This window comes from Taeniopygia guttata, chromosome 3 (genome assembly GCF_048771995.1).
Source record: "Taeniopygia guttata chromosome 3, bTaeGut7.mat, whole genome shotgun sequence".
Classification (NCBI taxonomy): Eukaryota; Metazoa; Chordata; class Aves; order Passeriformes; family Estrildidae; genus Taeniopygia; species Taeniopygia guttata.
The window spans coordinates 1,152,409-1,167,072 of NC_133027.1; the positions used below are offsets into that span (position 1 = coordinate 1,152,409).

At 55.5% G+C, this 14,664-nt stretch overlaps 1 protein-coding gene across 1 annotated transcript in view; it reads left to right on the forward strand.

Annotated features, from left to right (window-relative positions):
- The window catches only part of SCARA5 (scavenger receptor class A member 5), a 29,300-nt gene extending 15,551 nt beyond the window's left edge, over positions 1 to 13,749 (forward strand). The window contains exons 6-9 of the mRNA XM_041714938.2: positions 4,769 to 4,867; positions 6,523 to 6,576; positions 9,307 to 9,510; positions 12,032 to 13,749. Coding sequence (XP_041570872.2) covers positions 4,769 to 4,867; positions 6,523 to 6,576; positions 9,307 to 9,510; positions 12,032 to 12,171 — 497 coding nt within the window. The 3' untranslated portion in view covers positions 12,172 to 13,749. The remainder of the gene's footprint in view (positions 1 to 4,768; positions 4,868 to 6,522; positions 6,577 to 9,306; positions 9,511 to 12,031) is intronic.
- The last annotated feature ends 915 nt before the right edge of the window (positions 13,750 to 14,664 follow it).

Here is a 14,664-nt window from a genome sequence, read left to right on the forward strand (position 1 = left end):
AAGGTCAAGGTCCAGACCCAGGCCCAGATCCAGATCCAGATCCAGATCTGGGATCCAGAAACAGACCCGGACCCAGGTCCAGATCCGGATCCAGACCCAGACCCAGATCCAGGTCAAGGTCCAGGACCAGGACCAGGACCAGGACCAGGACCAGGACCAGGACCAGGACCAGGACCAGGACCAGGACCAGATCCAAATCCAGGACAAGGTCCAGACCCAGGCCCAGATCCGGATCCGGATCCAGACGCAAATCCAGATCCTGATCCAGACCCAGACCCAGACCCAGATCCAGGTCAAGGTCCAGGACCAGGAGCAGGACCAGATCCGGATCCACACCCAGATCCTGATCCAGACCCAGACCCAGACCCAGACCCAGACCCAGACCCAGACCCAGACCCAGAACCAGACCAGATCCAGATCCGGGTGAAGGTCCAGATCCAGATCCAGGTCAAGGTCCAGGACCAGGACCAGGACCAGAGCCAGACCCAGACCCAGATCCTGATCCAGATCCGGGTCAAGGTTCCAGGACCAGGACCAGGACCAGGACCAGGACCAGACCCAGACCAGACCCACATCCTGACCCAGACCCAGACCCAGACCCAGACCTGGATCCAGACCCAGACCCAGACCCAGATCCAGACCCAGACCCAGACCCAGATCCAGACCCAGACCCAGACCCTGACCCAGATTTAGACCCAGACCCAGACCCAGACCCGGACCCAGACCCAGACCCTGGATCCAGACCCGGACCCAGACCCAGACCCAGACCCAGACCCAGACCCAGACCCTGGATCGAGACCCGGACCCGGACCCAGACCCAGACCCAGACCCAGACCCGGACCCGGATCCGGACCCGGACCCAGACCCAGACCCAGATCCAGACCCAGACCCAGATCCAGACCCAGACCCAGACCCAGACCCAGACCCAGATCCTGGATCCAGACCCAGACCCAGACACAGACCCAGACCCAGATCCTGGATCCAGACCCAGACCCAGACCCAGACCCAGATCCAGACCCAGACCCAGACCCAGACCCAGACCCAGACCCAGATTTAGACCCAGACCCAGACCCAGACCCAGATCCTGGATCCAGACCCAGACCCAGACACAGACCCAGACCCAGATCCTGGATCCAGACCCAGACCCAGACCCAGACCCAGACCCAGACCCAGACCCAGACCCAGACCCAGACCCAGATCCTGGATCCAGACCCAGACCCAGACCCAGACCCAGACCCACATGCAGATCCAGATCCAGACCCAGATCCTGATGCAGATCCAGCCCCAGATCCAGACCCAGACTCAGATCCTGGATCCAGACCCAGATCCAGGTCAAGGTCCAGATCCAGACCCAGACCCAGACCCAGACCCAGACCCAGATCCTGGATCCAGCCCCAGATCCATGTCCAAGTCCAGGTCTATGTCCAGCCCCAGCTCCAGCCCCATCCCTGGAATCTGCTCCAAGGATTCTGAGGCACCGCGACCTTGCTGGGGCTGCTTTGGGTTCAAACTCTGGGATTTTGGGACCGCTCCTTCCCAATCCCAGCCCACGAGGCAGAGCCAGCCTGGAAATCCGATCTCCGCCGTGTTCCTTCTCCCTCCAGCTGGAATTTCTGGCGCTGACGGACTCGTGGCTGTTTTTCTTGGGTGTAACAACCCTCGGAATTACATTGGATGTTTTCCTTGGTTTTCCCTTTTTTTTCCCCATTTTTTTTTCTATTCAAGCACAAAAACAAAACAATCCTGGCAGGGTTCACCTTCAGGAAGAGTTGTGGGAAGAGCCACGATTTTTAGGAGTTTTTCGGGATGCAGGCACGACCCTTTGGATCTGAGAAGGTCAGGTTTGGGTGTATCCCTGGAAAATCCACTTTTCCATGAAAATTTCACCCTCCTGCCGAAATCCAGGTCCTGATCCCTCCTGGGGATGGACACAGCAGGGAAAGGTTGGAGCTGGGGATAGTCCCCGCTGGAGCTGGGGCTGGAATTCCTCCTGGAGGATTTTTTTCCTCATAAACCGGAGGAAAATCGTGTCTAAGAAAATCGGATCCGAGTCCGGCTCAGGCTCGGGATCAGTCCCTGTTGGATTGGGATCATCCCCATGATCGGGATCAGTCCCTGCTGGATCGGGATCAGTCCCTGCTGGATCGGGATCAGTCCCTGCTGGATCGGGATCAGTCCCTGCTGGATCAGGATCAGTCCCTGCTGGATCGGGATCAGTCCCTGCTGGATCGGGATCAGTCCCTGCTGGATCGGGATCAGTCCCTGCTGGATCGGGATCATCCCCAGGCCCTGCTGGATTGGGATCATCCCCAGATCCTGCTGGATCGGGATCATCCCCAGGCCCTGCTGGATCGGGATCATCCCCAGGTCCTGCTGGATCGGGATCATTCCCAGGTCCTGCTGGATCGGGATCATTCCCAGGTCCTGCTGGATCGGGATCAGTCCCTGCTGGATTGGGATCATCCCCAGTCCTTGCTGGATCGGGATCATCCCCAGGCTCGGGATCAGTCCCTGCAGGATCGGGATCAGGCCCTGCTGGATCGGGATCATCCCCAGGTCCTGCTGGATCGGGATCAGTCCCTGCTGGATTGGGATCATCCCCAAGCTCGGGATGAATCCTGCTGGATCAGGATCATCCCCAGACTCGGGATCAGTCCCTGCTGGATCGGGATCATCCCCAGGCCCTGTTGGATCGGGATCATCCCCAGATCCTGCTGGATCGGGATCAGTCCCTGCTGGATCGGGATCATCCCCAGGCCCTGCTGGATCGGGATCATCCCCAGTCCCTGCTGGATCAGGATCATCCCCAGTCCCTGCTGGATCAGGATCAGTCCCTGCTGGATCGGGATCAGACCTGCTGGATCGGGATCATCCCCAGGCTCGGGATCATCCCCAGGTCCTGCTGGATCGGGATCATCCCCAGGCTCAGGATGAATCCTGCTGGATCGGGATCAGTCCCTGCTGGATCGGGATCAGTCCCTGCTGGATCGGGATCATCCCCAGATCCTGCTGGATCGGGATCATTCCCAGATCCTGCTGGATCGGGATCATCCCCAGGTCCTGCTGGATCGGGATCATTCCCAGGCCCTGCTGGATCAGGATCATCCCCAGGCCCTGCTGGATCGGGATCAGTCCCTGCTGGATCGGGATCATCCCCAGGCCCTGCTGGATCGGGATCATCCCCAGGTCCTGCTGGATCGGGATCAGTCCCTGCTGGATCGGGATCATCCCAAGGCTCAGGATGAATCCTGCTGGATCGGGATCATCCCCAGGTCCTGCTGGATCGGGATCAGTCCCTGCTGGATCGGGATCAGTCCCTGCTGGATCAGGATCTGTCCCTGCTGGATCGGGATCATCCCCAGGCCCTGCTGGATCGGGATCATCCCCAGGCCCTGCTGGATCGGGATCATCCCCAAATCCTGCTGGATCGGGATCAGTCCCTGCTGGATCGGGATCATCCCCAGGCACCAGCAGATCCCGTCTCCACCCTGGAGCCACATCTGGATCCAGGTCCAGGTCCCGCCTGGGGTCCAGGGCTGGATGCAGATCCAGGTCCAGGTCCAAGTCCAGTTTCAGGTCCAGGACCAGGCCCAGGATCAGATCCACAACTGGATCCAGGACATCAGCCGGGACCCGGAGCAGGTCCAGGTCCAGGTCCAGGAGCAGGTCCAGGTCCAGGTCCAGGTCCAGATCCAGGTCCAGATCCAGGTCCAGGTTCAGGTTCAGATCCAGGTCTAGGTCCAGGAGCTAGGTCCTGGAGTTCAGGTCCAGATCCAGGAGCAGATCTAAATCCAGGTCTAGGTCCAGGAGCAGATTTAGATCTAGGTGCAGGAGCAGATCCAGGCCCAGGAGCAGATCCAGGTCCGGGTCCAGGTCCAGATCCAGGTCCGGGTCCAGGTCCAGATCCAGGTCTAGGTCCAGGAGCAGATCCAGGTCCAGGAGCAGGTCCAGATCCAGGTCCAGGAGCAGGTCCAGATCCAGGTCCAGGAGCAGGTCCAGATCCAGGTCCAGGAGCAGATCCAGGTCCAGGTCCAGGAGCAGGTCCAGATCCAGATCCAGGAGCAGATCCAGATCCTGGTCCAGGCCCAGGAGCAGATATAGATCTGGGTCCAGGAGCAGGTCCAGATCCAGGTCCAGGTCCAGATCCAGGTCCGGGTCCAGGTCCAGATCCAGATCCGGGTCCAGGAGCAGAGCCAGGTCCAGGAGCAGATCCAGATCCAGGTCAAGGAGCAGATCCAGATCCAGGTCCAGATCCAGGTCTAGGTCCAGGAACAGAGCCAGGTCCAGGTCCAGGAGCAGATCCAGATCTGGATCCAGGTCCAGGTCCAGGTGGGTGGTGGTGACCTCCATGGTTCGGATGTGTCCCCTGTGAAGGAATTCCCGAACTCCAGCCCCAGTTCCCACCTCCAGAGGTGGGGAACGCTCGGGGGGGGTTCCATCCACACCCTTCTCCAATACACATCCAACCCCTTGGACACCATGGATCCTGGAGACCTGGTGCTCCTGGAGACCTGGGGCACATCCCGATTCCTTGGGATGGATCCCGCTTTTCCTTCTGGATCTCCTGCTTTGGATGCCAGTTCACCTCCATCCCAACCTAAGGATTCCCAGGAATTCCATAACACCTGGAAAATTCCATCCTGGATCCCAGGGGAGCACGGGAGAAGGACGGGTGGGAATCTCGGGGGTCTCCCGGTTCTCCTGGACCCATCAGGATCACGGAATTCTGCCGGAATTGTCTCATTGTGTATCCCGGTTCTCATTCCAGGAATTCCCGGGGAACGGGGACCGCCCGGCCCACGCGGATTGAAGGGGGACCCCGGAGAGCTCGGCCCTCGTGGGCCCGCGGGGACACGCGGAGCCAAAGGTACGGGCACGGATCCCGGTGGGATTTGGGAACTCGGAAACCTGGAAGGGATTTGGGAACATGGAAACCCGGCAGGGATTTGGGAACACGGAAACCCGGCAGGGATTTGGGAACATGGAAACCCGGCAGGGATTTGGGAACATGGAAACCCGGCAGGGATTTGGGAACATGGAAACCCGGCAGGGATTTGGGAACATGGAAACCCGGCAGGGATTTGGGAACATGGAAACCCGGCAGGGATTTGGGAACATGGAAACCCGGCAGGGATTTGGGAACCTGGAAACCCGGCAGGGATTTGGGAACATGGAAACCCAGCAGGGATTTGGGAACATGGAAACCCGGCAGGGATTTGGGAACCTGGAAACCTTTCAGGGATTTGGGAACGTGGAAACCCAAAAAGGATTTGGGAACGTGGAAACCCGGCAGGGATTTGGGAACATGGAAACCCAACAGGGATTTGGGAACTCGGAATCCCGGCAGGGATTTGGGAACTCGGAATCCCGGCAGGGATTTGGGAACATGGAAACCCGGCAGGGATTTGGGAACATGGAAACCCGGCAGGGATTTGGGAACTCGGAAAACTCTCAGGGATTTGGGAACGTGGAAACCTGACAGGGATTTTGGGGTGTTTGTTGTTCCTGGAGGATGGAACATTCCGGAGGTTTTCCTTGGGATGGGGCCAGGCTTGGGATCAGGATATCCAAGTCTCCAGTCCCGCCTGGAAAAAGCGGGAATGAGGGAGGAGGAGGCAGCGGCATTCCCGGGATTTAGAGTCATTCCCGAGATATTGAACCATTCCTGGGATGTCGAATCATTCCTGGGATATTAAATTATTCCCAGGATATTGAGTCATTCCCAGGATATCGAGGCATTCCCAGGATATCGAGGCATTCCCAGGATATCGAGGCATTCCCAGGATATCGAGGCATTCCCAGGATATCGAGTCATTCCCGCGATACCGAATGATTCCTGGGATATCAAGTTTTTCCCGGGATAATGAATCATTCCCGGGATATCAAATCATTCCCAGGATATTGAGTCATTCCCAGGATTTCGAGTCATTCCCGCGATACCGAATCATTCCTGGGATATCAAGTCATTCCCGGGATATCGAGTCATTCCCAGGATATCGAACATTCCTGGGATTTTAAGTTATTCCTGGGATTTCGAGTCATTCCCAGGATTTCGAGTCATTCCCGGGATATCGAATCATTCCCAGGATATCAAATCATTCCTGGGATATCAAGTCGTTCCCGGGATATCGAATCATTCCCGGGATATCGAGTCATTCCCAGGATATCGAATCATTCCCGGGATATCGAGTCATTCCCGGGATTTTGAGTCATTCCTGGGATATCGAATCATTCCCGGGATATCGAATCATTCCCAGGATAGCGAATCATTTTTGGGATATCGAATCCTTCCTCAGGAATTTGGGAATGCCCATCCCTGACCCCAAATCGGGAATTCCGCCCCAAAATCGGGAATTCCACCCCAAAATCCCGGTTTTTCGCTGCCCTCGATGGGATCTCCACTCAGGAATTCCGGGAGCACCCGGAATTCCTCCGTCCTCCCTCCGTCTTCCTGGAGGGTTTTTGGGATCTCCCGTTTTTTGGGATGGGAATTCCCGACAATTCCGTCTCCTCTCCCGGCAGGCGAGCGCGGCCCCAAGGGGGACAAGGGGGACCCAGGAGCCGCTGGCGGCACCGGTGAGTTCCCGAATCCCGGTGGGAATTTTTTGGGAATTTGGAGCGGGAAAACCATCCCGGGGTTCTCCTGCCCGGAGCCGGGGAAGGCGGGAGGGAGAACGGGAACGGGAATGGGAACGGATCGGGAATGGCGGAGGGAAAAGGTTGGGAATGTTGGAGGTGTCCATGGGGCCTTCCGCATCCCGGGGATGTCGCTGCTTGGGGACATTCCAAGGGAATTCCTGGAAAATTCCAGCTTGGGGACATTCCGCAGGGAATTCCTGGGAAATTCCAGGGATGTCCCTCATTGGGGACATTCCACAGGGAATTCCTGGGAAATTCCAGTTTGGGGACATTTCCCATGGAATTCCAGGGATGTCCTTCCTTGGGGACATTCCCCATGGAATTCCAGGTATGTTGCTCCTTGGGGACATTCCCCACCCCAGTGTCCCCATGGATGTTCTCCCCATGGCTGATATCTCCACGGATTTTCTCCCCATGGATGTTCTCCCCATGAATGTTCTCCCCATGATGGTCTCCCCATGGATGTTGTCCCCATGGCTGATATCTCCATGGATTTTCTCCCCATGGATTTTCTCCCCACGGGTGTTCTCCCCATGGATGTTCTTATGGATGTTCTCCCCATGGATTTTCTCCCCACGGCCGCTGTTCCCATGTTCTCCCCACGGATTTTCTCCCCATGGACGTTCTCCCCATGAATGTTCTCCCCATGGATTTTCTCCCCACGGGTGTTCTCCCCATGGGTGTTCTCCCCATGGCTGATATCTCCATGGATGTTCTCCCCATGGATGTTCTCCCCATGGGTGTTCTCCCCATGGCTGATATCCCCATGGATGTTCTCCCCACGGGTGTTCTCCCCATGGGTGTTCTCCTCATGGCTGATATCCCCATGGATGACATCTCCATGGATTTTCTCCCCATGGATTTTCTCCCCATGGATGTTCTCCCCATGATGTTCTCCCCATGGCCGCTGTCCCCATGATGTTCTCCCCACGGGTGTTCTCCCCATGGATGTTCTCCCCATCATATTCTCTCCATGGCTGATATCTCCATGGATTTTCTCCCCATGGCTGATCTCCCCATGGATGTTCTCCCCATGGATGTTCTCCCCATGGCCACTGTCCCCACGGTTGCTGTCCCCATGATGTTCTCCCCATGATGTTCTCCCCATGATGTTCTCCCCATGGGTGTTCTCCCCATGGATTTTCTCCCCACGGATTTTCTCCCCACGGCCGCTGTACCCATGAGGTTCTCCCCATGGATGTTCTCCCCATGGCTGATATCTCCATGGGTGTTCTCCCCATGGCTGATATCTCCATGGATGTTCTCCCCATGGATGTTCTCCCCACGGATTTTCTCCCCACGGATTTTCTCCCCATGGCCACTGTCCCCACGGCCACTGTTCCCATGATGTTCTCCCCATGATGTTCTCCCCATGGCTGATATCTCCATGGATTTTCTCCCCATGGATGTTCTCCCCACGGATTTCCTCCCCACGGCCGCTGTCCCCATGATGTTCTTCCCATGGATGTTCTTATGGATGTTCTCCCCACGGATTTTCTCCCCATGGCCACTGTCCCCATGGATTTTCTCCCCACGGCCGCTGTCCCCATGATGTTCTCCCCATGGGTGTTCTCCCCATGGATGACATCTCCATGGATGTTCTCCCCACGGATGTTCTCCCCATGGCTGATATCTCCATGGATTTTCTGCCCACGGGTTTTCTCCCCACGGATTTTCTCCCCATGGCCACTGTCCCCATGGATTTTCTCCCCACAGCCGCTGTCCCCACGGCCACTGTCCCCATCATGTTCTCCCCACGGGTGTTCTCCCCATGTCTGACATCCCCATGGATGTTCTCCCCATGGATGTTCTTATGGATGTTCTCCCCATGGCCGCTGTCCCCATGATGTTCTCCCCATGGATGTTCTTCCCATGGCTGATATCTCCATGGATGTTCTTATGGATTTTCTCCCCATGGATGTTCTCATTATGGATTTTCTCCCCCCGGACGTTCTCCCCATGGATGTTCTCCCCATGTCTGATATCTCCATTGATGTTCTCCCCACGGATGTTCTCCCCATGGATGTTCTCCCCATGTCTGATATCTCCATTGATGTTCTCCCCACGGATGTTCTCCCCATGGATGTTCTCCCCATGTCTGATATCTCCATGGATGTTCTCCCCATGGATGTTCTTATGGATGTTCTCCCTGCGGATTTTCTCCCCACGGATTTTCTCCCCATGGCTGATATCCCCATGGATGTTCTCCCCATGGGTGTTCTCCCCATGGCTGATATCTCCATGGATGTTCTCCCCACAGATTTTCTCCCCATGGCCACTGTCCCCACGGCCGCTGTCCCCATGGATGTTCTCCCCATGGATGTTCTCCCCATGGATTTTCTCCCCACGGGTTTTCTCCCCACGGGTTTTCTCCCCACGGATGTTCTCCCCACGGCTGCTGTTCCCATGATGTTCTCCCCATCATATTCTCTCCATGGCTGACATCTCCATGGATTTTCTCCCCATGGCTGATATCTCCATGGATGTTCTCCCCATGGATTTTCTCCCCATGGCTGATATCTCCATGGATGTTCTTATGGATTTTCTCCCCATGGATGTTCCCATTATGGATTTTCTCCTTATGGACGTTCTCCCCATGGATTTTCTCCCCACGGACGTTCTCCCCCCGGATGTTCTCCCCACGGATGTTCTCCCTGTGTCCTTCAGGCGCGGCGTCGGTACCATCGGAGGGCGCTCTGCGGCTGGTGAACGGCTCGGGGCCGCACGAGGGGCGCCTGGAGATCTTCCACGCGCGGCGCTGGGGCTCGGTGTGCGACGACGGCTGGGACGGGCGCGACGGCGACGTGGCGTGCCGCGCCCTCGGCTTCCCCGGCGCCGCCGACGTCTTCCGCATGGCGCGCTTCGGGCAGGGTGCGGGACGGCGCCAAGGGAACGGGAACGGGAATGGGGTGGGAGCGGGTGGGGTTGGGATAGGGGTTGGGATTGGGGTTGGGGTCGGGATTGGGATTGGGTTGGGAAAGGGATTGGGATTGGGATGGTGTCACGAAATAGATTGGGATTGGGATGACATTGGGTTTGGGATGGGTTTGGGATTGGGGTTGGGATTGGGGTTGGGATTGGGTTAGTTCCAGGATTGGGATCAGGACCGGTATCTGGATTAGGATGGGATTGGGATGGGATTCAGATTGGGATTGGGATGGAGATTGGGATTGGGAACAGGATGGTATTGACATTGGGATTGGGATTGGAATTGGAATTGGGATTGGGATGAGATTGGGATTGTGTTTGGGATTGGGATTTGGACTGGGATTTGGGGTGGGATGGGATTGGGGTTGGGGTTAGGGTTGGGATTGGGGTTGGGGTTGGGATGGGGAAAAGGATTGGGATTGGGATTGGGATGATAATGGGATTGGGGTTGAGATTGGGGTTGGAGTTGGGGTTGGAGTTGGGATTGGGATTGGGATTGGGAAAGGGATTGGGATTGGGGTTGGGTTTGGGATGGGATTGGGATTGGGTTTCGGATGGGGTTGGGATTGGGGTTGGGATTGGGATTGTGATTGGGATTGGGATAGGGGTTGGGATTGGTTGGATTGGGATTGGGATTGGGATTGGGATTGGGGTCTGGATGGGATTGGGATGGGATTGGGATTGAGTTTGGGATGGGGAAAGGGATTGGGATGGGATTGGGATTGGGATTCGGGTTGGGCTTGGGAAAGAGATTGAGATTGGAAAGGGGTCAGGAAAGGGATTGGGATTGGGTTGGAATTGGGATGGGATTGGGATTGTGATTGGGATTGGGTTGGGGTTGGGATTGGGATTCGGGTTGGGGTTGGGATAGGGGTTGGATTGGGTTTGGGACTGGGGTTGGGGTTGGGATTGGGGAAAGGGATTGGGATAGGGTTGGGATGGTGATGGGATTGGGGTTGGGTTGGGGTTGGGGTTGGGATTGGGATTGGGATGATAATGGGATTGGGGTTGGGGTTGGGATAGGAGTTGGGATTGGTTGGATTGGGATTGGGGTTGGGGTTGGGGTTGGGAATGGGGTTGGGATTGGGATTGGGGTTGGGATGAGATTGGGATTGGGGTTGGGACTGGGGTTGGGAAAGGGATTGGGGTTGGAATGGGATCAGGAAAGGGATTGGGATTGGGTTGGGATTGGGATGGGATTGGGGTTGGGAATGGGGTTGGGATTGGGATTGGGGTTGGGATGGGGTCGGGAAAGGGATTGGGATGGGATTGGTGTTGGGATGGGATTGGGATTGGGATGGGGAAAGGGATTGAGATGGGGAAAGGGATTGGGATTGGGATGGGGTCAGAAAAGGGATTGGGATTGGGGTCAGGAAGGGGACTGGGATTGGGTTGGGATTGGGATGGGATTGGGTTTGGGATAGGGAAAGGGATTGGGATTGGAATGGGGTCAGGAAAGGGATTGGGATTGGGTTGGGATTGGGATGGGATTGGGTTTGGGACTGGGGTTGGGGTTGGGATGGGGAAAGGGATTGGGTTTGGGACGGGGTCAGAAAAGGGATTATGATTGGGTTGGGATTGGGATGGGATTGGGTTTCGGATGGGATTGGGATTGGGGTTGGGATGGGATTGGGATGGGATTCGGGTTGGGGTTGGGATTGGGGAAAGGGATTGGGATTGGGTTGGGATGGTGATGGGATTGGGTTTGGGACTGGGATTGGGGTCAGGAAAGGGATTGGGATTGTGATTGGGTTGGGATGGGATTGGGGTCGGGATGGGATTGGGTTTGGGATGGGATTGGGATTGGGGTCGGGATGGGATTGCGATGGGATTGGGATTGTGATTGGGATTGGGGTTGGGATGGGGGTTGGGATGGGGAAAGGGATTGGGATTGGGGTTGGGTTTGGGATGGGATTGGGGTTGGGTTTGGGATTTGGGTTGAGGTTGGGATAGGGGTTGGATTGGGTTTGGGACTGGGGTTGGGATTGGGATGGGGAAAAGGGATTGGGATTGGAATGGGGTCAGGAAAGGGATTGGGATTGGGTTGGGATTGGGATGGTATTGGTGTTGGATGTGGATCGGGATTGGGATTGGGATTGGGATTGGGATTGGGATTGGGATGGGGAAAGGGATTGGGATGGTGTTGGGATTGGGTTTGGGTTGGGAAAGAGATTGGGATAGGAATGGTGTCACAAAAGCGATTGGGATTGGGATGGTATTGGAATGGGATTAGTTTTGGAATGGGGAAAGGCAGTGGGATTGCGATGGGGAAAGGGATTGGGATGGGATTGGGATTGGGATTGGGATTGGGTGTCGGGTTTGGATCCCGTTGGATCCCGAACCCCGCAGTGTCGGTTTTGGATCCCATTGGATCCCGTTGTATCCCGAACCCGGCGGTGTCGGGTTTGGATTCCGAACCCCGCGGTGTTGGATTTGGGATCCCGACTCCGGCGGTTCCCGGCAGGCTCGGGGCCCATCTGGATGGACGACGTCTCCTGCGCCGGCACTGAGGAGTCGCTGCCGCTCTGCCCCTTCTCGGGCTGGGGCCGAACCAACTGCGGCCACGCCGAGGACGCCGCCGTGCGCTGCCAAAAATGGGACTGACCCCAAAAACCACAGGGACCCCAAAAACACCGGAGTGACCCAAAAAAATGGAGTGACCCCAAAAACTGGGAGTGACCCTGAAAACTGGACTGACCCCAAAAACCGCAGTGACCCCAACAAAACCGGGCTGACCCCGAGAAAATGGGACTGACCCCAAAAACCACAGGGACCCCGAAACCGGAGTGACCCCAAAAACCGCAGTGACCCCAAAAACCGGAACTGACCCCAAAAACGCTGGAGTGACCCCAAAAACCGGACTGACCCCGAAAACTGGACTGACCCCAAAACTGGGACTGACCCCAAAAACACCGGAGTGACCCCGAAAAACACAGTGACCCCGAAAACCAGAGTGACCCCGAAAACTGGAGTGACCCTGAAAACTGGAGTGACCCTGAAAACCGCAGTGACCTCAAAAACCGGAGTGACCCCAAAAACACCGGAGTGACCCGAAAAACCAGAGTGGCCCCAAAGAAACCAGACTGACTGCAAAAAATGGGACTGAACCCAAAAACGCTGGAGTGACCCCAAAAAAATCGGACTGACCCCAAAAACCACAGTGACCCCAAAAAAACCGGGCTGACCCCAAGAAAATGGGACTGACCCCAAAAATGCCGGACTGACCCCGAAAACTGAAGTGACCCCGAAAACCAGACTGACCCCAAAAACCAGGACTGAACCCGACAAAATGGGACCGACCCCGAAACTGGGAATGACCCCAAAAGCCAGACTGACCCCAAAAACCGGAGTGACCCCAAAAAAACGGGACTGACCCCAAGAAACCAGACTGACCCCAAATAACCGGACTGACCCCGAGAAAACCGGACTGATCCTGAATAAATGGGACTGACTCCAAAAAAATGGGACTGACCCCAAAAATGCCGGAGTGACCCCGAAGAAACCAGACTGACCACAAAAAATGGGACAGACCCCAAAAACCGGACTGACCCCGAAAACCGGACTGACCCCTGAAAAACGGGACTGACCCCAAAAACCGGAGTAGCCCCAAAAACACCGGACTGACCCCAAAAACCGGACTGACCCTGAAAAGCGGAGTGACCCCAAAAAAATGGGACTGGCCCCAAAAACCGGGACTGACCCCAAAACTGGGACTGACCCAAAAAAACAGGACTGACCCCAAAAACCGAACTGACCCCAAAAATGCTGGAGTGACCCCAAGAAACCAGACTGACCCCAAAAACCGGACTGACCCCGAAAAAATATGGGACTGACCCCGAAAAAATAGGACTGACCCCAAAAAAATGGGACTGACCCCAAAAACACTGGAGTGACCCTGAAGAAACCAGACTGACTGCAAAAAATGGGACAGACCCCAAAAACCAGACTGACCCCTAGAAAACGGGACTGACCCCAAAAACCGGACTGACCCCAAAAATGGGACTGACCCAAAAAACCGGACTGACCCCAAAAACCGGAGTGACCCCAAAAACGCCGGAGTGACCCCAAAAAAACTGGACTGACCCCGAAACTGGGACTGAGCCCAAAAACTGGACGGACCCCGAAGAAATGGAACTGACCCTGAAAGAGAAACACCAAATAAAACCCCAAACTCAGCCCAAATCCACCCCAAATCAACCCCAAATCCATCCCAAATCCACCCCAAACTGGAAACCCCAAATAAACTCCAAATCCACCCCAAATCCACCCCAAATCCATCCCAAATCCACCCCAAACTGGAAACCCCAAATAAACTCCAAATCCACCCCAAATCCACCCCAAATCCATCCCAAATCCACCCCAAACTGGAAACCCCAAATAAACTCCAAATCCACCCCAAATCCACCCCAAATCCACCCCAAAGGCACTGACCCCCAAAACCGGACTGACCCCAAAGGAAACCCCAAATCCTCCCTAAATCAACCTCAAATCCACCCCAAAATGGAAACCCCAAATCCACCCCAAAGAGTTTATGGTGTTTATGGAATTTATGGGATTTATGTCATTTATAGGTTTTTAAAAGGTTTATGGGATTTATGGGGTTTTTGGGGTTTATGGGGTTTACGGGGTTTAATGGGTTTTAATGGGATTTATGAGGTTTTTATAGGGTTTTTGGGATTTATGGGGTTTATGGGTTTTTAAGGGTTTTATGGGGTTTTAATGGGATTAATGGGGTTTATGAGGTTTTTAAGGGGTTTATGGGTTTTTATGGGATTTATGGGGTTGTTATGGAGGTTATGGGATTTATGGTTTTTTTTGGGGTTTATGGAGTTTATGGGATTTACGGGATTTTTGGGGATTTATGGGGTTTTGGGGATTTATGTTTTTTGGGGTTTTATGGGATTTGTGGGGTTTTTTTGGATTTTGGGGGTTTTCAGCAGTTTCTGGCCTTTACGGGGTTCCAGTGACCCCACAGCGCCCCGACAACTTCTTGGGGCCTCCCGGAGCACCCCAAATCCCCAAAATCCCCCCAAAATCCCCCAAAATCCCCCCAAAATCCCCCAAACTCCCCCAAAATCCGCCCCAAATCCGCCCAAA